The 24,163-nt window shown below is 34.8% G+C and overlaps 3 protein-coding genes across 4 annotated transcripts; all 3 read right to left on the bottom strand.

The window, feature by feature from the left end:
• Positions 1-8,185: 8,185 nt before the first annotated feature.
• Positions 8,186-16,076, bottom strand: egln3 (egl-9 family hypoxia-inducible factor 3). 2 transcript variants are annotated; one of them, XM_079442973.1, is made up of 5 exons: positions 12,955-13,529; positions 9,689-9,808; positions 9,463-9,599; positions 9,303-9,376; positions 8,186-9,219 (listed from the first exon to the last, which is right to left on the bottom strand). In XM_079442973.1, exons 1-5 carry the CDS (start codon positions 13,330-13,332, stop codon positions 9,191-9,193), a joined length of 738 nt encoding a protein of 245 aa, XP_079299099.1. In that variant the 5' UTR covers positions 13,333-13,529; the 3' UTR covers positions 8,186-9,190. The 2 variants fall into 2 exon arrangements, with proteins under 2 accessions (XP_079299099.1, XP_079299098.1); XM_079442972.1 differs by lacking the exon at positions 12,955-13,529 and adding an exon at positions 15,564-16,076 and having other exon boundaries at positions 8,188-9,219.
• Positions 16,077-17,983: 1,907 nt separating this feature from the next.
• On the bottom strand, positions 17,984-21,289 carry sptssa (serine palmitoyltransferase, small subunit A). The gene is made up of 2 exons (XM_079442943.1): positions 21,164-21,289; positions 17,984-19,005 (listed from the first exon to the last, which is right to left on the bottom strand). The coding sequence occupies exons 1-2, from the start codon at positions 21,264-21,266 to the stop codon at positions 18,902-18,904; spliced, it is 207 nt and encodes a 68-aa protein (XP_079299069.1). The 5' UTR covers positions 21,267-21,289; the 3' UTR covers positions 17,984-18,901.
• Positions 21,290-21,392: 103 nt separating this feature from the next.
• Positions 21,393-24,081, bottom strand: LOC306886072 (E2F-associated phosphoprotein-like). The gene is made up of 6 exons (XM_079442942.1): positions 23,931-24,081; positions 23,569-23,753; positions 23,364-23,477; positions 22,445-22,559; positions 22,238-22,363; positions 21,393-22,152 (listed from the first exon to the last, which is right to left on the bottom strand). The coding sequence occupies exons 1-6, from the start codon at positions 23,999-24,001 to the stop codon at positions 21,834-21,836; spliced, it is 930 nt and encodes a 309-aa protein (XP_079299068.1). The 5' UTR covers positions 24,002-24,081; the 3' UTR covers positions 21,393-21,833.
• Between the last annotated feature and the right edge of the window lie 82 nt (positions 24,082-24,163).

Genomic DNA, 24,163 nt, shown 5'->3' with positions numbered 1-24,163 from the left:
AGCAAAACATCGAGACCATATTACTGTGTTCAACTGTGTTAAAAAGACTCTTCTGAGGCAAACGACTGTGTATCAAAGTTGGGGAAAAGTGAGATGTTCTAGCACTTTGAATTTTGAGCAATTGCGCTTGTGTAACTGAAATGAATGGTTTCTCTTCCTGTGTCTTTCTATCTCTTCAACTTTCTTCTTTCTCGCCTCCTTACACAAGTTCTTGATGACGGTTTCTCTAAACAGACTAAACAGACTCATCTCTATTGTAAAGAGTTCCTTTTGAGCCACAGGGAATTCATAGCACTGTAGCGTGTTTTCTCTGCGGTGAGATATTTGTCCAGAGTATGTAACATCCTTATTAGGATGTCTTAAAGGTATTAGAAAAAGAAAATCGACAAGAAAAGAAACTGTTCATGTTTCTAAAGGTATCTTGATGTAATCGAGATTGATGCTGACAAAAGGATGTTACCCTATTTGATGTAGTTCAAAGGGTTTTACGATTCTTTCTAAAGGGGGAATAGTATTTTAGAAATAATGCTTTTTCTTCGTTTTTATAGCTCAACTTAACTTGCAAATCATGCATTTTAAAAAAGCAATTTTAGCCGGGTATTGACCTGTGAATAGAATGTTACTATAAAATCCCAGGACATGGAACAGGTCAGTGTGAGATTTTTCCAGTTCCATCTTCTGTTTGCAGATCCATGGTGCTATCATTGAGTTACCCTCACTCAGCTGGCTGATGTAGGTACTGTTCCGGAACTCCAGACAAACGGCGGCTTCAGAGCTTTTCCACAGAAAAGTCAAACCTTCAACTTTTTTTTTCTCTTGATCATTTTCATCCCTTACCCGTGAGCACGGGAGAGTGATTTAACTCAATCAGATTGAGTCTGGAAAGGGATACAGAAAAGTTTGATTGTTTTTTTGTTTTGTTGTTTTTTTATTCTTTTTTTATCCCTCAGTGCAACTGAGACTAATTTTGCATCATAAACTTGAAGATGAATGTTAAACTCCAACAGGCTTTGGTCAAAGCTATTCATAATAGTTTAAGGGATTTTTTTTTTATATATAATTTTTGGCTTAATTGTTTACAGTCCGTCTTTAGCTTAAAGCCTGGTGTCCTTTCCGAAATCAGTTCCCCTTCATCCCTTACCCCTTAACTCTCTCTAAAAATCACATATCAAATGGAGATTGTAATAAGGACATGCATTTTCAATCAAAAAAATGTGTTTTGAAAATCCACATTCCTAATTTTTATCCACTGTTGCCAAAAAAAAACTTTACTCTCACAGTATGGTGTTAAAACACTGTGATTTGATGTTTAAAAAATATATATAGAAAAACTAAAGTAATGAAACGGAAGAAAACTGTCACTTCATCCTTTGGCAGCCGTCCATCAAGTCATCTATTACGCAGCGTGATAACCGTAAACTTGTACAATGTGTAAGTGTCATTGGCTGTCAGTCTCCATAGCAACTTAAATGTGTGTTACTATATGCAGTATATACTGAGCTAATGTAGCTGTTTTGTCCTTTGTCCTCTCTGTGCTAGTCCGGGCTCGGACAGGGAAACATTGGTTCTCCTTCCAGCCCCCTTGCAGTCTTAGTGAACCAGTGGAGGTTAGTGGATTTTGTGTGGTGGCCTTCCAATGTAGTGTCACCTTTTTTGCTGCTTCCTTTTTGTATGTATTACTTTTTTCTGTTTCTGCTATTGCTTTGCTGTCGTGTAGTCTACAGACCTCTCTCTCTTCTCAGAGATAAAAGACTCTAAACTAGCTCAAAGGTTTAAGGAGCCATTTTTTGCCACTGAGGAATTCTGGGATTGCAGTTTCCAGCTAAAACGTGATGAGGAATAAAAAAAAAAAAAAGTAGCATTTAGCAGACTGGAACCTTAAAAGCCTCAGATGTGAAACATTCCCAGAGTCCCTTGTGCTTCTCTTGTGCATTGGGTGTATTTCATTGGTTTCCACCAAACCTGTTGACTTCAAGGACCCTGCAACTCACAGGAAATAATAAAAAAAAAAAAAGAAAAAAAAAATGATGATGGTAGTATTTCAGGACAATAGACAATTTTAAAGATTTCTAAAGAGATGAAAAAAATATTTCGCACTATAAAATCTATTTTTATAGGTGTTTTGGAAATGCATGTTTACTAAGTTGATTGTTTGGTTTACTTGATTTTGTTCGGTCCGGCGGCTTTGTCAATGTTTTTTAGTCTGTCCAGCAAAGGGAAGGGGGGGGGGCCTTCGTCTTTTTACCTGAATCAGGCTTCCCCCCCGACATCAGGAAACTTGTGTCTGTGGTTTCTGTGAAGATGTGTTGTTACTCAAACCCAGGTCATGATGTTAATGTTTTTAAAAATGACAATAACGGGACTCGCTGTCGGAACGGTTGCAGGAGCGCTTGGCTGCAGGTTAACGGGATCCTAGATTTTAGCATTTTGTACGTAGAGCAGAAGCGGTCGGGACGGGGTTTGGGGGCAGCTCCAAAAACAGACACTGTGGACCAGGAAATACACCCATATGTTACTAACAGAACAGCCGGGCGAGCTGTCTCAATGTATCTGTGTTGTGTCAAAATGATTGCTGGTGATTTAATCTTAAACTAATCTCAGCTGCTGTCAGATAAATAGTGTTTAAAATTACAATATGAGAAATCACTTCATTACCTGTGAAGACTGTGTCTGTGTTTTTAACTATTTCTTGTACAATTATACAGATTCTTTTATGAGGAACTTGGTGCCAAGTAGAAGAATATGGGAGAAAGGGGATTCTCTTAGTATCAGTGTTAACAGTGTTATAAAATTAAAATATTAAAAAGAGAAAACTATGGTACATTTTTGATTTTGTTTTTTGTTTTCAGAGGAAAAAAAGACAAAAAACAACTAACTGAAGCTAACTTTGAGTGCCTGGCTTATTTCTTTGGAAACACATTTTTTGTTCATTTACCATGAATAATGCTGCAATTCAAAAATGTACATACTTCATTTTACAACAGGGTTATTTTATACTTTTGTAGGTTTTCATCAGTTAAAGCGACATGTCATACATGGTTGTCTTTCTGTAACACAGTTTTTTTACCATCTTACAGGTGCCATATTCATAATAAACTTTTCTTGGATTTGTTACTATCTGGCATCATTTCTTTTACATTCTCTTCATCATAAGTGAATGCCGAACATCAGTGATTATTCTTTGCGTTCCAACTTTCCTGCTTCTTTATGTTTGTTCTTTCCCTCCTATGTTTTTCTCCCGGTCCTTAGTTTTGGTTAATGTAGCCTTATTTTTTAGTTACCTACAGGTTTCAGGTAAGGGAATATCAAAATATTCCCATGTAGCCCTGCTGACTTTTGCTTCCACATACAATGAATGGCAATCCAGTGCACTTGTACCAGGGCTTTTGTTTTCGACAGTGAATCTCCTTTACGTTAGAATCTCACGGGTATTTCTGAAATGTTTTTCCACCTCATGATATCCTCACCAGGTTTTCAATTAGCAGGAATATTTCAATCTGTGTCTTCTATTATACTGATCTCACTGTAACTTCCTACGGCAAAGCTAAATAAAAGGGGAAAAATGCTTCCTTTTAAAAGTGTTTTCCTTTAGATCTTTTTCGACAATGTTAGGTCTTGCTCTGTGAAAACAGACAATTTTTATTGCTCAGAGGAGTGAAACGGGATATTCAAGAAGAAGAATGTTTGGAGTGAAGGAATTTGATTGAATCCATTGGGAATTGATTAGATAGTGCAAAGTGGTCAGGGTTGGCCAGGAAAGATAAAACAAAGTAAAGTTATTTCAGAGGCAGAACAAGTTCATTTTCTTTTTTTTCTTGTATTGTTCTTCTTTTTTTTAATTAAAGATTACAAGGCATTTATCTGTTTGCTCCAATAAATGCTACACAATAAGATTAGAAACACACTAAGGAAGTCAATAGTGTTGACTTCATGTAACTGGTGTCTCAGAGAATACGTAAGATTACAATTTTTCCATATCTGTCAGTATAATGCACACATTTGCTATAATGCACGGTAATGTGTGCAATGCATTAGAATTGACCTCCCTGAATCAACTGAAAGTAATTATTTTAACTTTTTACTTCTTACTTGATCAGAGAACCAATAGTTAGGGCAGATTTACAAACAAGTGGACTGTTTCATTTCAAAGATGATGATGGATGCCAGTCACATGCAACTTAATGAGGTCATGTGACAGCACAGCACAAATGTTTGAAACATTTACAGTGGAATAACACCGTTTAATACAATACAATAGAAGTGTAGACAGCATATCGTGTTTACCACTGTGTGTTCAGTATTGTAAGATAGTAAATTCAAATGAGCTTTATTGGCATGATTTGCACAGTAAGCCAGTATTCCACTCAGAACAGCTTTTGTTCAATTCTAAGTAAAACTGTAGCTTGTTCTTCACTGTCTCCCTTACACCTTTCCTCTTTGCCCTGTTTTTCTCTCTTGTTCTCTCCCTTCTCCCTGCTGCATATCTTTCTCCACTGACTTCAGGCACTGAGGGGGAGGTCACTGAAGAAATCCAACCAACTTTAAATATTTTACACAATTTGAAATGAAGCCCATGAATGATAGATCACAGGAGAGCGAGATAGAGAAAGAGAGCAGAGGAGGAGGTGAAAAAGCCCAAACCTGAATCCTCCCTAATGATTAGGAGCTGTCCATCTCCCCTACAGTCCTTATTGGAAATCAGAGTGTGTTTATATAGCAAAGAGCCTCTCAATAGGACAGCTACAGGTACATAGAACTTTATGTTGAGAGATTAACTGTTTCATATCTACTGGCTGTTTAACACCTGCGTTTGAGAGGAAAAAGCCACAGGTTTTCATATAAGATTACTTTACATATTAGATATTAAGTAAAAAAATTAACCATGGTTTTATTATAGTAAAATTCTAGTAACCATGTTTTTTTTGACTGTAATGATTACCATTTGTTTAACCACAGTTTTACTATGAATACACTCTTAAAAATAAAAGTGCTTAAAAGGTACTTCACACCGATGCCACAGAAGAACCATTTTTGGTCCCACAAAGAACCATTCTCAGTCAAAGGCTCTATAATAAGGTTCTATATTTTGCCACAAAGAACCTTTAAATTAGTTAAACCTACCATGGTGAGGTCTTAGAACCAAAACAGCTCTCAGTTGTGAAATCCACAGTGTGGCAAGAGTCACATCTAGTGGTTACAGTCAGTAATGACCAGTGGTGGAAAGAGTACTGAAAATATATACTCAAGTAAAAGTACCATTACCTTCCAAAAAATCTAGTTTGAGTAAGAGTAAAAGAGTAGCCTATTTAAAAGTACTCATGAGTATTGAGTAGTGAGTACTGAGCTGTGGATTCTACCCCGTCATAATAAACGCTGTACACTGCAATTTATACATGTGTGACCCTGGAGCACAAAACCAGTCTTAAGTTGCTGAGGTATATTTGTAGCAATAGCCAAAAATACATTGTATGGGTCAAAATTTTTGATTCTTCTTTTATGCCAAAAATCATTAGGATATTAAGTAAAGATCATGTTCCATGAAGATATTTTGTAAATTTCCTACTGTAAATATATCAAAACTTAATTTTTGATTAGTAACATGCATTGCTAAGAACTTCGTTTGGACAACTTTAAAGGAGATTTTCTCAATATTTAGATTTTTTTTGCTCCCTCAGATTCCAGATTTTCAAATAGTTGTATCTCAGCCAAATATTGTCCGATCCTAACAAACCATACATCAATGGAAATATTATTTATTCAGCTTTGTATAGATTATGTATAGATCTCAGTTTTGAAAAATTGACACTTATGGTTTTGTGGTCCAGGGTCACCTTTAAAAAAACGTTGTACATTCTGGAATTCACATTATCTTGTTTGTCATAAAGAATGAAGAATATCTATAATCCAGCCGTTTTGATTGATTTTGACTGCCAACTCTTTAAAACGCATCAAAACGGCACGGAAACAGTATTCAGTTGAAGAAAATATAAAAGTTATTCTCAGTACAATTATCCCCATTTAAATCATAAAGTTTGAAAAATAGATTTAAAATCACGTGTAAAGCCACTGAGAGCATGCTGTTGTTGCACATAAAATATTAATATTTAGAATAGTGCAAATACAAACACCATTAGAAACTCATAGTTCAGCATCACACACCATGATATGGGTTAAAATGAGAGCCCATTTCTCTCCAAAACGGTGCCAGTTTTAGCGTTTTGCAATAAAGAAACAAGAAAAACTAAATTTTATAATTTGTTACAATTTTAACAAATGCACATTGTTCTAGAAGGATGGCATCATGTACATTACATTACTCGAATTATGTCATGTCGATAAAACAATTTGTAAGGAAAAATACATTAATAAAGTATTTCTGGGAAACTTTTTCTAAAGAAAACACAAACTCGGTGAATCAGCAGCATCCACAACTGAATGCAACAAAAAGTGTTGAACTTGAAATTTGTTTATGCGCGAGTGCACATGCTAAATGAAGGCGGATTGAATAAAATGGATTTAAAAAAAGAAATTAAAAAAGTTTATTAATGAGCTGCAGTTTTATTACATCACGCGCTGACGCAGTGTTAACGCCACAGGTCATCAATAAGGTGCAGATTGGTCCTCAATTTGAGTACAATGTTGCAAATCGTTTTACAGTGTTTCCAACACACTTTTTCACAGCGCGCATCACACGCTCAAACTCATCAAAAGTCAAGTGAAGTGACATACTGCCAAGTATGGTGACCCATACTCGGAATTCGTGCTCTGCATTTAACCCATCCAACGTGCACACACACAGCAGTGAACACACACACACACCGTGAACACACACCCGGAGCAGTGGGCTCAAGTTCACAAGTCAACAAGTTCAACAAGCAAAAACTTATCCAAGTGACTGCAGCTAAACGCGCGTGAGAGAGACGAAGCAGCGCAAATCGCGCGGCTCTTAAGTGAGTGGGAATTTACTGAATGTGGCACTTGCGGAAGTTAACACTGAACGCAATACCCAAATTCCAGGTCGTGTAGATAGGCAAGCATATATACAAATCATTTAGTAAGCAGAAATCCAAAATTTACCTTAACATATTAGAGGAAGATGTGACTGCATTGACGCTTGAGGAATGCACTTCCAGCAGCCATGATAGACAGCAGTTGGTGGTTAAAGTTTTCTATGCACAATTTGATTTGACGAAAGTCACGAGACACTCCCTATCCAATCATATTAATGGATACAAATAAAATTAAAATAAGCATGTAATGACCACAAACGGATGAAAATAGCGGAGTAAAAGTACCGATACATCACTTAAAATGTACTCAAGTAAAAGTCTACAATTTTTAAACTACTCAAAAAAGTACAATTACTGATAAAAACTACTTAATTACTGTAACGTGAGTATTTGTAATTCGTTACTTCACACCACTGGTAATGACGTCTGTAGAGCTCTTGTTTCAACAGGGGGTCTTCTGTACTTCAGAAGATGAAGAGCTGAGACCTCTTGTGAAAGCCAGGATCTCTCATAAGTCTGATTTTCATAGACGTAATCGCTTTTGTAAATCCATCCAACATCTAAATGCAAGTGTTGCAAGATAATGTCCACTTTATTAAATACATTTAATATTTTATATTACTTTATTACATACTGTATAATAGTATTAGTTAAATTTTTCCATCCATAAACAAATGTATGGGTTCAGTCCCTACTCTTTCACATTTTCTGATTGAGGTTGACTCACTGCTCACATCTTTTTATTTGACTAGCAATAAAACAAAATGTCAGGTTTTTGGAACTATATGAAAAATGTATTTCTATTGACTAAGTTTAGATAGCTTTCCTTCGGTGCTCTTTTTATTATTATATTTAGTTTTTTTATTTTTTGTAAGCTACATACCCCCTTATTGTTTTATTTCTCCATCTTCTTTTCTTTGTTAATGTTCTCCTGAAGGTTATTCTATATTTTCATCCAATTTCTTGAATTAAAAAAAAGAAAAAAGGTAGAACCCCCCTAAACAAAAAACCTAAACATTTATACCTAATAAGAAACAGTGTATTTAGTTATTTTATCTGTGGCCTGTGTTTACGTGATAAATAAAAATTGGATAAAATGGCTAGAAAATCTATTCCTAGAAAGTCATCTGCACTAAATAGAACGGCACAATAATGAGGACACAGCGACACCATGTAGAAAATTATGGCCAAAAGAAAAACTTTATTACTGAAGCATAGGCTAATAATGTAATACAATTCAACAATTGAAAACCTCTCAACACATTGTTTATTTGGCCATTTCAAATAGCTGTAAATCTCAGTTTGTGTACAGTACATGAACCAACCTGTTCATACATTTCAAGGTTATTTTCCAGAACAACTTTTCTTAAAGAAACCTTTTATAAAGCTCAAAATGTTTTGAAACAACTGTCAAATAATATTGATCCGAGGGTGTGTTTGAGCAGCATTGCTGACCTGCATGCAAGCTGATTCACTTCTCTCATTAAACACTAACACACGCTGGGACTGAACAAATAAAGCAATAGCATCTGACCAAGTGCTTTTTAAAAGTTAGTGAACACAGTACAGAATGACTTTTATAAACATCTCTATTTGAAAGTCTCATTCAACATCGTTCAAAAATAATAAATCATCTATATATACACAACTTCCAAGTTTCAATTTCCTTTCTACTGAAGTGTTCGAAAATTTTGCAAAGAATGTTAAAATATGTACGAAAACATACAAAACGGCAAATAATAGCATATAACAAAAAGGGACAAGCATGAAAAAAACATGTATAATGCTTGGTGTCATATTTCTGAAACAAACAATAACTAGTGTTTTATATATATATATATATATCATATATATTCCTTTTTTTTGTTTTATTTTTACATATCTAGACAATATAGCTCTGAAAAGTTTTTTAAAAGAAGAATTTTATTACAATAAACCTCTAAATGCATTAATCAGTCTTAAGATTCTCACATTTTTCACAGAATTGTCTTTACGTTAGCAGCGGGTTATTGAAATGACTCTTCACTTATTTTAAGGACCAGATTCAAACGTAGTAAATCACAAATATAAAGTGGGGGGAGAAGTACCTTTAGTGCAACAAGGCATGTAAAAATAGAGAAAAAAAGCAAAGATATAAGACCGTAAACAAAAGAAATCCTCTCAAAAGAAATCTATTTCTGTTAAGATGATGAACCTTCCTGTGAGTTGGCTGAAATATAAAAAACAATTCGATATTTAGAATTAGACTTTAAAACATAATACACTGATACTGATGATTTTGGCTGAACCAACCTGTCAGATCACTGAATTTTCTCTTTGCTTCAGCTCTTTCCTCTGAATCAAAGTACCACACAGTGATTGCATACCTGAGACACATAACAGACACTTTAGCATGACGCCACAAAATCATATTGATATATAATAGCTCTGTAACATGAACGGCAATACTAACCTCGTAGCATACGATGGTTGAACTTCATGAGGGTTCCTGCGATCTGACCAGAAAAGAAGAAGTCGATCAAACAAAGGTTCGATGTCGGCTACGTAAGATTTTCCTTCAGGAAAGATCCTTAGCAATCCGCCATGCTCCTAAAAACACACAATGACATTTGATTAATTAACACTGTACAATAAATATTTTGGAAATGACATTTGAAATGAATTAGTGAAAAGTCTACCTTGGCATTCCAGTTTTTATTCAGATAGTAAATACAGGTGACGCAGCGGCCGTCTGCATTAGGGTTGTCTACATGTTTCACATATCCTGCTCCATTTCCTGGATAACAAGCCACCATTGCCTGAAAAAGAAGACAGATGAAACTAAGCTTAATAGATATTTTACATTACAACTTATCCCAGAAAAGCCTGTTTCCAGGTAAACATGCTGATAATTAATTTGCATTAATTTTTTTTTTTAAATGTCATATTTAAGACTTGCTACAAATGATTGATGAGAAATTTCTAAAAGGTATTTCTCCTACTGAATAAGTAACAAGAATTAAATTTGTAAAGTTTACAAAAAAAGTGACTATTCAGCAACATATGGTGCTTAAGAGTCATTTAAATGTTATGACATATGTAATTTTCTATATGGACATTCTGCTCACATTTGCATCTTTGCCTGCTTTACTATCATAAAATGTATACATTTCTAATCTAATCTATTTGTTTTAGTGGCAAAACATTTTACACCGAACGAAATGATTATGTCTAAATGTAAATCTGTTGTCAACAAAACTATATATCTTGTAAACTTAATATATCAAACAAAAATATAATACGAAAACTGATTTGGGATTTGGTTATGAAAGTCTAAACCTTTAAAAAAAAAATTATCTATTTTCTTATCATCTGTACATGATCCACATTTGTTTGACTACAAGAGTATTTAAAAAATAACTTAAATGGTAAATGATCAAAAGCATATGCATTAAAGCATACATGTTAAAGGAATAGTTCACTGGAGGAAGTATTGTGGATTTTTATTTTGGCCACAAGTGACAGTTTAAATGTAAAACGCTTTAAAGATGAATTTGTTTCTTACAAACACATAGCTTTTCACTTCACAAGTCATTAATTAATGGACTGGAGTGGTGTGGATTATTGTGATGTTTTTATCAGCTGTTTGTCTGACGGCACCCATTCACTGCAGGAGATCCACTGATGAGGAAGTAATGTAATGCTTAATTTCTCCAAATCGGATGAAGAAACAAACTCATCTACAACTTGGATAGCCTGAGGGCGAGTACATTTTCAGCAAGTTTTCATTTTTTAGTGAACTATTCCTTTAAAGTAAAGCGTTACATCCATCTTGGAAAGATTATTAATGCAAAATCTCAGATTTACTATTACAAAAATACTATTATAATGTTGAAAATAAAGCATTTTATTTCTCCTCTCAGCAGATCCCGGTTAACCCCTCCCATCCCTCACATATACACACACAGTCACTAGTGCCCATGTTTACATTTCTGCAGACAAGCCTTTATCATGATCACGTTCCCACAATAAGAGCGCATACGCAAGCTTGCCGTCATAGCACAATGTAAACATGCAGCCGCACAGAGAGCAGGAGGAAGTGTGTGCGTGCGCGAGTGTGTGTGTGTGCGCATGAATGGCAAAAGAGAGCAAGCTTGGCCAGCAGCCAGTGCTCTGAGGGTTTAATGACAGAGCTACGTGTGGAGCGTGAGTCTACAGCACCACACAGACTTCAGCTGTGATGACCGACTAGCACACAAAATCCAGAGCTCTGATTCAGCACACTTAACCATTTATGCCCACATTATGTCAATATGTAACCATTTCAAAACACTGAGTTATGAAATGTTAATACTCTTTATCCGCTTACTAAAGAAGAATATGAAAACAAAGGTTTATAAAACGCATCAAAACTAATCTCGTTCGTGAAAACTTAACTGCAAAACTTAACCTGCTGATTTATTAAAAAGCAATGTGTTTAAAATGATGTTTAACACAAAAAAGCACTTATTTTCTATTCTTTCACAATTTCTCTTATCCTTATCTTCTGGACAATGTTTGAAACTTTGCATTGCCAACACTTCTTGTATTATTGCCTCTTTATGATAAATGATGTGTATTCCTCATTTGGAAGCCGCTTTGGATAAAAACGTGAATGTTAAATGTGTGTGTAAATGATCAATTTAACACTTTCATTCAGCAGACTATAAAATAAGGGAAAAGCGAGACAAGAGCCAGTTTCTTTCAGAAGGACACTTTAAAGCAAGTAAAACTCTTGTGTTCGCAGCTGACTTTGGTAAAAGTGGCTCTTTAACATCCTGTTGCTTCACTCAGGGCCTCCTGTAACCCGGAGTACATCAGCGCAGTGAGAGGAGTCACGTACTGTTCACAACAGCAGAAACTGAAAGCCTATCTCTGCCATTCATCATCAGGCACAGTAGACAGTTTGTGCCAAAGCGCTCTACTGTACCTTCTCTAAACAAAGACAGAAACTATTGCTTAATGGAGTGAGAACCTGATGGACAAACAAAATACTCTGAAATAATTAAATACTCATAAATAATCAGCAAGTTGTAATGCAATGTTCATCATGTATACACTATCATTTCAGTAAGAATTGTTTTGTTTTTGTTTTTTAACGAACTTTATAATTTTATTTAGCAAGGATGCTCTAAATGGATTTAAAGTGACAGAAGACTTAATGTTACAAAAGATAGATATATATGCTTATGTTAAAATAAAAGTAATTGTAATATTATTTATTAAATTTAATAAAATGACATTAAAGAAATGCTTGGTAGTTCACATAGCCTATACACTGAAAAAATAAGATTCATTGAATTTACTAAAAATATTTAATGTAAATAGTTGCAATCAATTTATTTTAGATTCATTTAAATAAATTTTAATTTATTTAAATGTAGCTAAAATAAATTGCTTGCAACCACTTACCTTAAAAAGTATCATTTATTCAGTATCATTAGTATCATTTTTTCAGTGTATTTTCAGAAGTAAAAAAATATTTGTTTATGAATACTAATAAAAAAAAGTTTAACTCCAATTTTGTACATTCATTTACGTCTAAGGAAAGTTGGTATAAGGTTATTAAATTCATACACGTATAAAATATTAGCCTAATAAACATGAAAATACATTAAGTTAAATGACATGTCTGGCTTCCCATTATTTAACAATGTTACAAAGAAAATGATTCCCAATCATTAGATGTGTTTAACTTTTGAAAGGGTGTGTGTGAAACTATACACGTATGTTTTAATCTTTGATGACGTACAGTTTGTCAGAAATGCGACAATGTTTCAAAACACTTTCATTTATGATCAGATAAATATTGTATCAAGTTGTTAGCGTTATTAATTAGGCTTTTTTTAAAAAGTTTAACCAATTCAAATCCAAACAATTGAAACATTCTTATATGTTTTAAGCACTTAACTGCAGTAAAGCTCACCTTTGACCTTGCGCGAATGCTTTTGCCCAGTTGACCCACACACAGAGAAATGAGTTTATCTATGAGTGTTAATAAGAAACTGACAGCCTCCGAGCCCCTCTCGGTTCCGTGAACCCATGTTATTTTATCTCCTCTGATGCTTCTCCTGCAAACTCCATTGCTTCTTCTGGCCAGCTGTCCGTCGTTGAGAAGCCCAGAGTAATGCATGCGTTTGACCTGACCTAGAACCATGTGGCCCGCGATGTCCCCCAGAAAATGATCCACGTAAAAAAAGCCTTGGTCCAACAGAGCCGGTACCACTTGCTCCACAACCAAACTCTCCAACTGCGAGTCCAGCGCGTGCTGAAGAAATGGCATTTTGCCTTGAGCTCCTTGCATTCAAATTAACGAAAGTTTTTCAAAGTGATATCTAATGCCACGGTCTCGTCCCTCAAGATAGCACGTGCAGTATGTGGGCTTTATAATCGCTGTGTGTGAGGGTCCATGCGCGGCGCGCTAGAGGATCAGAGCGCTGCGCACCTGAGGCGCATGAGGAACGTGCAGAATCTGTGTCGCGCTGCAGTGGGCGGATATTCACATGAAAACCCCATTCAGTGCGCTTAAATTCAACATCTGAGGGCTGGACAATACATGTTTCCTGTCACTCACATTTCATCTTTCTTTAGGGGGCGCTTGGTGGCTCAAAAAGCCGAATACTGTTGAATTCTCAGGATTTTTTTTGTCTTGCCGAAGACACTTTTTGTACTTTAGAGTATAACATTTTGAAATTGATAATTTCTCAGATTTAAACTTTACATGCAACTGGCACCTGTCCTCTGCAATGGCTATAAAAATATTAAATCATCATTTAATCATGCGACCATGATTGAACCATTAAGCTGAGAAAAAGAACGAAAGTCACGTGATATCGCCGCCTACGTGCTACTTCAGCAGTGTTCTGAACAATCATTTACATGAAAAGTGACACTGAGATACTTTCTCCATTGAATTGGAAATAGCCTACATGGTGAGGTGTAAAGAGTATGCATTCTTTGATGATAAACCAATAAGGGTAAAGTGACAACCCTCATTATTATAATGAAGATGCGTGAATAAATGTTTGCTCTGTGATGAATTGCTTGTTTTTAAGTCGTTTTTAAAACAAAACAAATATAAAATAAAATAAATGTAAATGTTTTAAGTAAAAAATTAACAACACCGAAACAAATATTGTATAATACTATTTAATATAGGCCAATGATTTAGTAGCCTATGTCTATTGTCGCTTTTAAAATAAATAAATAAATAAATGTAAATAGGCTATATAAAATATTCTAAATAAAAAATAAAACAAAGGAACAATATTGAAACAAATGAAGAATTTATTTGTGAAAACCGATTTTTTTTTATGTTATCATGTTTTTATTGTTTTATTGTGTATTTTTTTGTTTGTTATTTTTACCAAATCAAATTAACCCAGCTACAAAATGATTGAGATTCATTGGAATGCACAATGAAAAAACATGATTTTTGAAACAGAGTTATCTATTTTAGCGAATTAACTCTTCAAATATAAACATATAAAAACAAATATCGTTTGGCTCTGTGACGAATTACTAATTTTCGTCTGTTGTTAGTCGCTTTTTTAAAACTGTAAATGTATAAATACATAAAAAAATAGACCTACTTTAATTTAAATATAAAATAGAAAAAAATTAAAACATGAAACAAATATTGTTTGGCTCTTTGACGAATTGCTAATCTTTTTGCAAAGTCTATTGTAAGTTGCTTTTTAAAAATGTAAATAAATAAAAAATATTTTAATTAAATATAAATGTATTTTAACTACCATATAGTTCTTTATATTGATTATAGCAAACAAATTAAATAAAAATCAAGTCTAAAGACAAAATTTTAACTTCAAACTGAAAATGAAAATACATATATCACTTTGAATCTTAATTTATTTACTTTGCATTTTTGGTCCTCTCTATCGTAGGCTACGTGACATCCTCCAGGTCGGTAAGCCCCGCCCATTTAAGATCCCAGATTCCTGCATTCATGCCATTCTACAGTCGTGTTGTATTTCTATGAGTTCAACCCAACTGTGCCGATTTACAGTCCGTGATGCCCAGACTGGTCTCATGCATGCTTTACATGCCAAACAATTCATGATGAAGGAAAAATATTAAAATACTGTAAATGAGATCACCAATGCTTTTAGCTCAATGACCATGTCTTTTAATTAGAGCACGCGACGTTGTTTTTCTGGTCATGCTCAACCGCCATTGCGGAGCCGAGGAGCCGCATGTACGCGCACAAATCTCTCGAGTGTGCAGGGGCGAGTGTAAAAACACAGCGGTCTCTTAATGCACTTTATAGACTTTACAAGATTACAACGAAATTCTACTCTATTCTAAACAGGTGCATCTCTTATGATCTGCTTGGAAACTTTGCATTGCAACACTTTTATAATAGTCTTTTTAGGACGAATATTTTGTGTTGCAAATTAAAGCATGCATCAAAGGCCTATTTCCAAAGTATACGGATTGTTTTAAGCTTGTCATGTTTGGATGCTTGGGAAACTTTAGGAGCAAGTCAATGAGGTACAGTGCACGAACGGCACTCACCTTATGTCTTCCTCTGATTTTGAACTTGTCCAGTTTGCCGTCTGCGCACGTGATGAGCTTGTCCACTCGGGTCAGCAGATAGCCAATGTTTTGGCAGCTGCTTTCGGTGCCATCGACCCATGCAATCTTGTCCCCTCGAATAGCTTTGCTTTTGTTGAGTTTTTGGCTCACTAACTGTCCATCCTGCATGTTGCCACTCTGATGAATGCGCTTCACCTCCTGCACAACGCGCTCTCCGATTCTGTCCCCTAGAAAATTGTCAACTATACACAAGCCGTAGGAGTTCATGCACGGGACTATGTATTGCAAGACTAGTTTGTGTGTGCTCAGTCGTTTGTGTTCTTTAGATTTTGCCCGGTTACTGCGGGGCTTCCTGAGCTCTTTGGGCAGCTCCATGCGTCCACTAGTTTGATCTGGACACCTGTGCGGGTCATTTGTGATGGTTTGGTCTTCAGAGGTCTGGTCAGAAGCCTGGTTTCCCTGATATTCTGCCATGGAGTCAAGTGCAGCACAAGCGCCCCGCGCGCACTTGATGTCAGATGAAAGGGGAGAGTCTGAGTACGTGAACACCATCACATGTGTCAATGCCTAATTTAGAGCTTAGCTTACACAAGCCTGCACAGAATAGATTTGCACTGATGAAGAATAATTGCTTCTTAGAGAAAAGCATGAACGTCAATGTCAAGAACAGTCATAGCCATTATTATGATTAGGAAAATCTGATCATGTGAACTTTGTAGGCTACATATGGTCAGATTTTCCTAATCATAATAATATAAAGTAATAATTATTATTATAAAAGCATTTTAATTGCTCAATGACAAATAAGCATAAAATTATAGATTTTATGCATCATGACAAGCTATGACTGTTCTTGACTCTGTTTTTTTTTACCTATAGAATCTTAAATATTCTTTATTTTAATAATGACTGCGATATGTTTTAAATATTAACTCAAAAAAAGAAAGAAATCATGCAACGTATTTCCAGAAAAGATGTTCCCTGATAAAAGGAGGCAAAATCATAAATGTGAATAACACTGAATGTCATTGAGTCATTAAAAATGCTGTTACAATGATAATTTATTTCTGTTGCAGTTGTTAAATAATAATAAAAATAATCAGATTTTTCTCGTTAATTCTGCAGTGACACTTGAATCACGATTGCAACATGATTATTAGTTATTAGAATTAATGAGAAAAATCAGATTTTTCCCAGAAGCTTTGCCAGTAATTCATCTTCAGACAGTTAGTCACAGTTAGTTTATCATCAGATATCAGCTGTTTAATCATTTGTTAACTGTCTATTTGCACTTTCTATTACAGTAATGTTAATCATTCCTTTTCCGTAGAACTCACTGTGAGGTGCACATAGATATACTTTTTTCACTGAAGGAAGCAATATTATGTACTGTGGACTATTGTTGATGGAAGCAATGATTTAAAGATAAAAATATCTTAATGATGGATGTTTCTTACAAACACAGCTTTTCACTTCACAAGATGGACTGGACTGGTGTGGATTACTTGTAGATTATTGTGATGTTTTGATCAGCTGTTTGGACTCTCATTCTGACGGCACCCATTCACTGCAGAGGGTCCATTGGTGAGCAAGTGAGTAATACTACATTTCTCCAAATCTGGGATGGCCTGAGGTATGTTCATTTTTGGGTGAACTATTCCTTTAAGAGTTGAAAGTGCCATATAAGATGAAGTGGATGTGTATGTACCAACAGAGCTTCTTCTTAGAACTGCAACCCTGGCAGGACATTGCTGTACATCTAGAGTGCAAACTCCAGATGACCCACAATGGCGTACGTGAGAACACCCTCATCCTGTAGTTTAAAGTGTAACCAGCTGCTATTTTCATTTTGAGCTCATGCCAATGATATGAATCTGAGAGCTGGACATGATATGATTGGTTGCTGTGTCAAAGCTGATTATAAACTAAACGGATTCATCCGTATCTTCAGTTCCACCTGTTTGGCAAGGATCAGTATAGATCAACTTGAAGAAAACAAAGTGTTTCACAGAAACAGACTGTGTACTGTGTGTTAACTACCATGTTTTGTTACCCCAGATAACCACCGTAAACAACTGATAAATATTATCCTCCTATTGAAATGCAGATTGTATACATGCTGAGACATGTAGCCATGCACATATACTCTGTAATCACATTCGCTCATGTTGTGCCTGCTCATAACAAATATGTTTTGAATATTTATAGCAAGAAATGCTTTTACATGCCAACAGTGTTATTGTAGTATAAATAAGATATGTTAGTTCTTTATAATACATTTATTATTAGTATAGTTCTTTATTATACTTATACTATATGTTTAAATTTTAAAGTTAGTAATTTTATGCTTTTTCATTTTGTATAAGGATTATATTTAAAGAACAAAGGGGACATAAATTATAATCTGAAATGGATTTCATCTTTATTACAAAACTATGTTGATAATTTAGCAAGACTTAAACAAATGCATTTATTAAATATCTTCAAGATCATTTAATTCAGGCATACATTTGATTTCATAACTAGTGTTGCATTTCATAACTAATGGGAAGATAATAGCATCTGTTATTCATGTTAATGTTTACTTACTGAAAAAACATAAATGTACACATAAACTGCGTCAAAACTTTAGATAACAGAAGAAAAAAATATGTTTAGCTCAAATTTCTCAGGCAGAAACAGAACTTTACTGAGCACATGCTGAATAAATGCATACCAAACACAAAAGCGGGGTTTTTTTTTCACGGTTTATGACCTGAGCAACCAGTTCTGAAGTATCAACACTGACATCACACATAGCGCAGGTAATTATTTACCGTATGACTCACAAGGGTCTGATAACAACAGATTTCCGGTGGTGACAAAAACATTATCAATTCATCAGTCCGCTATGGCAAAACAAATCATTTCAGGTCAGCCAAAATAAATCTCTGTAAAACTATACAAATATGTATACAATTGAATATACGCATTTATATAAAAAAAACATTTATCATCTGAATAAACCACTGTCATGAAATGAAACAAGAAGCATTATTTAAAAAACTAAAAATTCATACTATATATGTATATATAAAAGGATATATTTCTAGCAAGGGCAGTGTGTGCTTTTGCAATTGCGGACTGTGCTCTTCACACATAATTACACAATTAGACAGGCCTCTATCACACTCCTCAACATTGGTCTTCTTCAACATACACAAATGTCCTCGTTTGAAGTAAATCACATACATTGTGGTGAACAGTTCAAGAGCGGTCTGTTTTTTCTGGCCACCAGCTGGAGGTTCCGGGCATACCGATGATCCCGGCTGATGACGTCACTGGACCACTTCAAAATAGTGTAATATGGCCATTATGTGCTGAGGCATGAACACATAACCGGTGTAGACTGCCATCGCTGCCACCGTGATCAGGAGGGAATCTGACAGTCTAATTAAGGAAATTATTTTGCAGAAGGAAACAGGGTTATTACAGCATATCATAACCATAAAAAAAATTAAACTTGAAATAAAATGTGTAAAAAAGACACTTTGAGTTCAACCGGATGTACTAAAATACCTAAACACTGAAATAAACAATAAAATAAAACTATATAGACCTACAGAAAAACACAAAATTACCAAAACTTTAAAAAGAAATGAATAAAAAATAGAAATAAAAGAATATTAATAAAAAGTATCTCAATAATAATACTTGAATAACACTGAAAGGAAACCATGACTGACATCTAGTGAATAGTTTAGGCATTTAGCACAATTTTCCTTGGAGTGGAGTATTGCTTTAAAATGGACCAATGAGATTATAATTCATTATAAAATATTACCTGCTTTTTCATAGAAGACTGTTGGCCTTTCTAAAATAAAATACAGTAATGCATACACAAATTTATATTTGTCTATACAAGCATTTAAAATATAATCTTAATGAGGAACAAAATTTAGCTGTTTGACTAATACTGTATGTTAAAAAATTAACATTACATTTTTCAATAATTAATTGAATTTTATATTTTTTAATCAACAGATTGCTAATGAAAATAGATGTATTACTCTCATAAACACTGTACATGTTCAACTATTTGCCAGCTTCAAAAAAAATACAGTAAAACTGTAACATTTAAAGCAAGTTTACATTTTATCAGCAGACTAGTAACAAAAATAGTTCATAATTAATTATTGTTACAAATACTGTGTGTTAAACATAAAAACACATTTGTGACCCTGGAGCACAAAACCAGTCGTAGTACGGGTATATTTGTAGAAATAGCCAATAATACATTGTATGGGTCAAAATCATTAGGATTTTAAGTAAAGATCATGTTCCATAAAGATATATGTGACCCTGGACCACAAAACCAGTCTTAAGTATACATTTTTCTAAATTGAGATTTATACATAATCTGAAAGCTGAATAAATAATCTTTCCATTGATGCATGGTTTGTTAGGATCAGACAATATTTGGCCGAGATACAACTGTTTGAAAATTAAGTTCTTAGCAATGCATATTACTAATCAAAAATGAAGTTTTGAAATATTTACGCAAATATTTGAAGAAATTTACAAAATATCTTGATGGGACATGATCTTTACTTAATATCCTAATGATTTTTGGCATATAATAAAAATGCATAATTTTGACCCATACCGTGTATTTTTAGCTATTGCTACAAATATACCCCAGCGACTTAAGACTAGTTCTGTGCTCCAGGGTCACATTTGTACATTTCCTACCGTAAATATATCAAAACTTAATTTTTGATTAGTAATATGCATTGCTAAGAACTTCATTTGGACAACTTTAAAGGTGATTTTCTCAATATTTCGATTTTTTTGCTCCCTTAGATTTTAAAATAGCCAAATATTGTCCGATCCTAACGAACTATGCATCAATGGAAATCTGATTTATTCAGCTTTCAGTATATGCTGAAAGGATGTATAAAGATCAATTTTAAAAAGTTGACCCATATGACTGGTTTTGTGGTCACATTTAATTGAAGAATATATGAGAAAACGAAATATATTAAGGTTAGAAAGATTACAAATGTACAAGCCTTTAAACAAGTCAGCTGACATGACCCAGGTGACCACAGTAAAACATGTCTTTAAGTTACAGCTTTATTCCTGTCTATATCTCATCACAGAGAAGGTGAAAGAACACAAGCGTCTTCCTGAAAATCAGGTCATGTTATGTCATTTATTCAAATGTTAAACGTCACACCCACAAGAAACACGTTACATGACTCATTTAGTTCAAAACTACCCACGATTTAATTCATCTGAATTTCCATTTAATTACTCTGAATTTCTATTTAATTACTCAAACAAATATAACTTTAAAAAGCAACTAAATACGAATCAGCTGTTGCAGATGTAATAGATTTACAATCAGCACACCACACTTTTACAGTCAATGTTGATCGAAAATACATTAATTTGTTCAGGTAAACAATGTTAGTATATTCTAACCATATTTAGTTAATCGTATGATACACACTTGAATAGCAAGGAAACCTTACGTGGAGGTAAGGACTCTTCCAAATACTGTTTATAAAGCTCTGTATTTGACGAAAAAAGGATACTGAAGATAGTTCTCTCCCAAGGCTCCAACATATACAGAGCTGTTACGAGTATATATTGGTAATAAAACCAAGACAATTGTTTCCAGACATCTCCTAACGCCATATTGTCTCCCAGCCTGTGTTGGTCTCACCGCTCCCTTCCGGTGCAGAACATAACAAAATAAAAGTCATGCGCTGAAAAAGAAATGGAGGGATATTACGGAGTGCCAAAATAAAAGATAGCACGCTTCAGTAAATGGGTAATACTTTAATATCGGCATACTTCACAAAGACGCCGTCATATTTGATAGGAATTTAATTTTCTATAAAATCAATGACACCGTTCACTTTCAGAGCACATTAAGTGCTTAGCTAAATGCTTTTTCCAGCAATAAAATGTCACTTCTGTTTAGTTTGAATCATTTCCATGCCCTCTACTGTGTATAAAAATACTATTTAATAAAAGGGAAGACAACAGGACAACTTATGCAAATATGAAATGCTATTTACAGGAAGTGTAAACAGAATATAAATCAAATATAAAAACCCTATAAATAAAATTACATGTCTAGCCATATTCCTTTCCTCTCTCTCTCTCTCTCTATGTACTGTACAGTAAAGTTGCCCGGTGATGCATATCATCAAACCCACCGAAACATGTGGTTTGTATTTATAAGTCCAGTAAATGTCCTCAGCAGTGACTCGCTAGGATGTTGAAGAAATGATACACCTCATCTTTATCATACACTGCTACTTCAGTGGAGCATTCTGTGCACTTGACTGGGTGATATATCTCTTCTTCATCCATTCCTGCCAAGCGTGCATCAGTCAGACCTGCACTTGACTCCATTTCAGTCTCTGTGGATGAGGACGTGGTCTCCTGACGGGCCTTCTTCCGGCGCCGGTTCTGCTTTCTCTTATTGGCGGTTTTATAGCGGAGCACTTCCTCTTTGTTGACTGTGCAGTTCATCACGAACATGGCTCTGTACTGCGTCCGATATTTCTCATGCCTGCGGGTTGAGAAGACATTTATTAAAAAAATAGACTAATCTTCACAGATGCTCCCAGTGCAATATGAGCTGAATGTGACCGTACCTCTGACAGTCCAGGCACAGGGTGGTCATACAGGCGGGACAGTTGAGGACCGCGTCACTGCTTGGAACAGTGTGTGATTGGTTTCTTCTGTTTGCTGATGGTGGCAGCCGCCTCTGATTTCTGTATCTGTATCAAAAAAATGGAAATAAGCTATGAACATCACAACCATTTGGTGCCTGCATACATTTTTTTGTGACCAAAACCTACCCTTTTATTTTTGCATCCACCCAAGCCTGGTCGCGATCATCCTCGTCTGGGTCGTATAACAGCTCATCATTTGTGAGAACAGAGCGCTGCTTCCTCCTCAGACCCCGAGAGCTGCCTGATACAGCACAGAAAACCATATTAACATAACTTATTTACCTTTTATTATGCTTGTTCACCACATTATCGCTCATCACTCTTAAATTGGGTGCTCAGCAAAAAAATTTGATAATGAAAACAAAAAAAGTCAGCATGCCTAGGCTCCAAAAAATGTAATAAGAGACTATCACATACAAATGTAAATCTATTTTTTTTTATATATATATATATATATATATATATATATATATATATATATATATATATATAAATAAAATATATAAATGGCTGCCAACGTTCCCACATTATATAGGTTATATAGAGAGTTACGTCATGTCTTTTTTAGGTGACTTAAGGACTAAAAATTACATTTTCAAATGCCACAAAACTGACCTATAATCAAAATACTAATGTAAGTCGCTTTGGATAAAATGACTAAATGTAAATGTACCACAACAGAAAATTCAAATCCTTTGCTTTGAATAAAAACATCAAACTTAATGATTATGATTATGTTTGTAACTATTGATACATTCTGTCCCAAAAACATTAGAAAAGATGTTGCTCATATTCTTTTTTTTTGGACAAAATACATAATACCATCTAAAAACTTTACTTTTAAAAGTTGACCACATGGATAGATATTCATTGTTTTGAACCGAACAGCCTTTATGTAACTCTAACTTTGATACCTTTTGAATAAAAATGTCTTTTAAGAGGAACGAAACATTTTTTGTTATTTGTGATCTCAAAATGGATCCATATTAACAACTGATATTCTTGTACAATAGACAATTTATTTATTTGCTTTTCAGATAATTACCAGCTGTGCCATCATCTTCATCTTCATCATCAGAGTCAAAGTAAATGCTGTCATACTCCTGAGTCTGTTGCTTGTTTGCTGCGGCAGTGCTGTCACTGGTCCCAGACGCTTGACCTGTACATTAAATCATAATTTGAGTTTATTCACTGCTATATTAGATATATTTAAATGGTAACACTGGTACTTGCACGTGTGTTTGTGAAACCTTGAGCTGAAGATGCCGTCCAGCTGCACTCCAGGCTCTTCATGGTGCTGTTGAGCTCTGCCTCCATCTCCTTCTCAAACTCATCTCCACTGGAGGACTCGCTCTCCCCCGTCAGATACTCTCTGATCAGCTTCTTCTTCTGTTCCGGGGTCCCGTGGAGAAGAATATCCAGCTCATCCTCAGAACTGAGAAAATACAAGCATGGTGTTCATGTTTACAACTCGACTCGAAGGAAATACGACTAATGTATACCAACACCAAAGTATTACATACATACGGCCTATAAAGTAAAATACATAACCCTAATACTGACGTTCACGTTTGTTTACATGTGTGCAGATAAAGTGTTTTTTGTTATTTACCTGCTTCCGGCTCCTTCCTCATCACTTGGCTCTTCAATCTCATATGAATCATAATCATCTTTTCGGTTCATTTTTCTTATTTCGAGTAAAACACAAGGGAAATAAAACGCGTGTTTACTTCACTTCAGCACCGGAAAGCAAGTTATGGAATATTTCCGGGTCACGCTTTTTGACTTCAAAACAAAGCTACCAAAATAAAAGCCATTACCAAAATATATTTATTAACTATTTAA

Source organism: Barbus barbus, assembly GCF_936440315.1.
Source record: "Barbus barbus genome assembly, chromosome: 20".
Classification (NCBI taxonomy): domain Eukaryota; kingdom Metazoa; phylum Chordata; class Actinopteri; order Cypriniformes; family Cyprinidae; genus Barbus; species Barbus barbus.
This window is presented reverse-complemented; position numbering and strand designations above follow the sequence as displayed.

Coding starts and splice junctions, on each gene's coding strand:
- egln3 (XM_079442972.1), bottom strand. CDS start 16,058: ATGGCAGAATATCAGGGAAACCAGGCTTCTGACCAGACCTCTGAAGAC. Junction 9,600..9,688: donor ATAAAAACTGGAATGCCAAG/GTAGACTTTTCA, acceptor GTGTGTTTTTAG/GAGCATGGCGGATTGCTAAG. Junction 9,220..9,302: donor AAAATTCAGTGATCTGACAG/GTTGGTTCAGCC, acceptor TTTATATTTCAG/CCAACTCACAGGAAGGTTCA.
- sptssa (XM_079442943.1), bottom strand. CDS start 21,266: ATGGCGTTAGGAGATGTCTGGAAACAATTGTCTTGGTTTTATTACCAA. Junction 19,006..21,163: donor TTGGGAGAGAACTATCTTCA/GTATCCTTTTTT, acceptor TTAGACTGTCAG/ATTCCCTCCTGATCACGGTG.
- LOC306886072 (XM_079442942.1), bottom strand. CDS start 24,001: ATGAACCGAAAAGATGATTATGATTCATATGAGATTGAAGAGCCAAGT. Junction 22,560..23,363: donor TGAAGATGATGGCACAGCTG/GTAATTATCTGA, acceptor GTGCTGTATCAG/GCAGCTCTCGGGGTCTGAGG. Junction 22,153..22,237: donor CTGTGCCTGGACTGTCAGAG/GTACGGTCACAT, acceptor CTCAACCCGCAG/GCATGAGAAATATCGGACGC.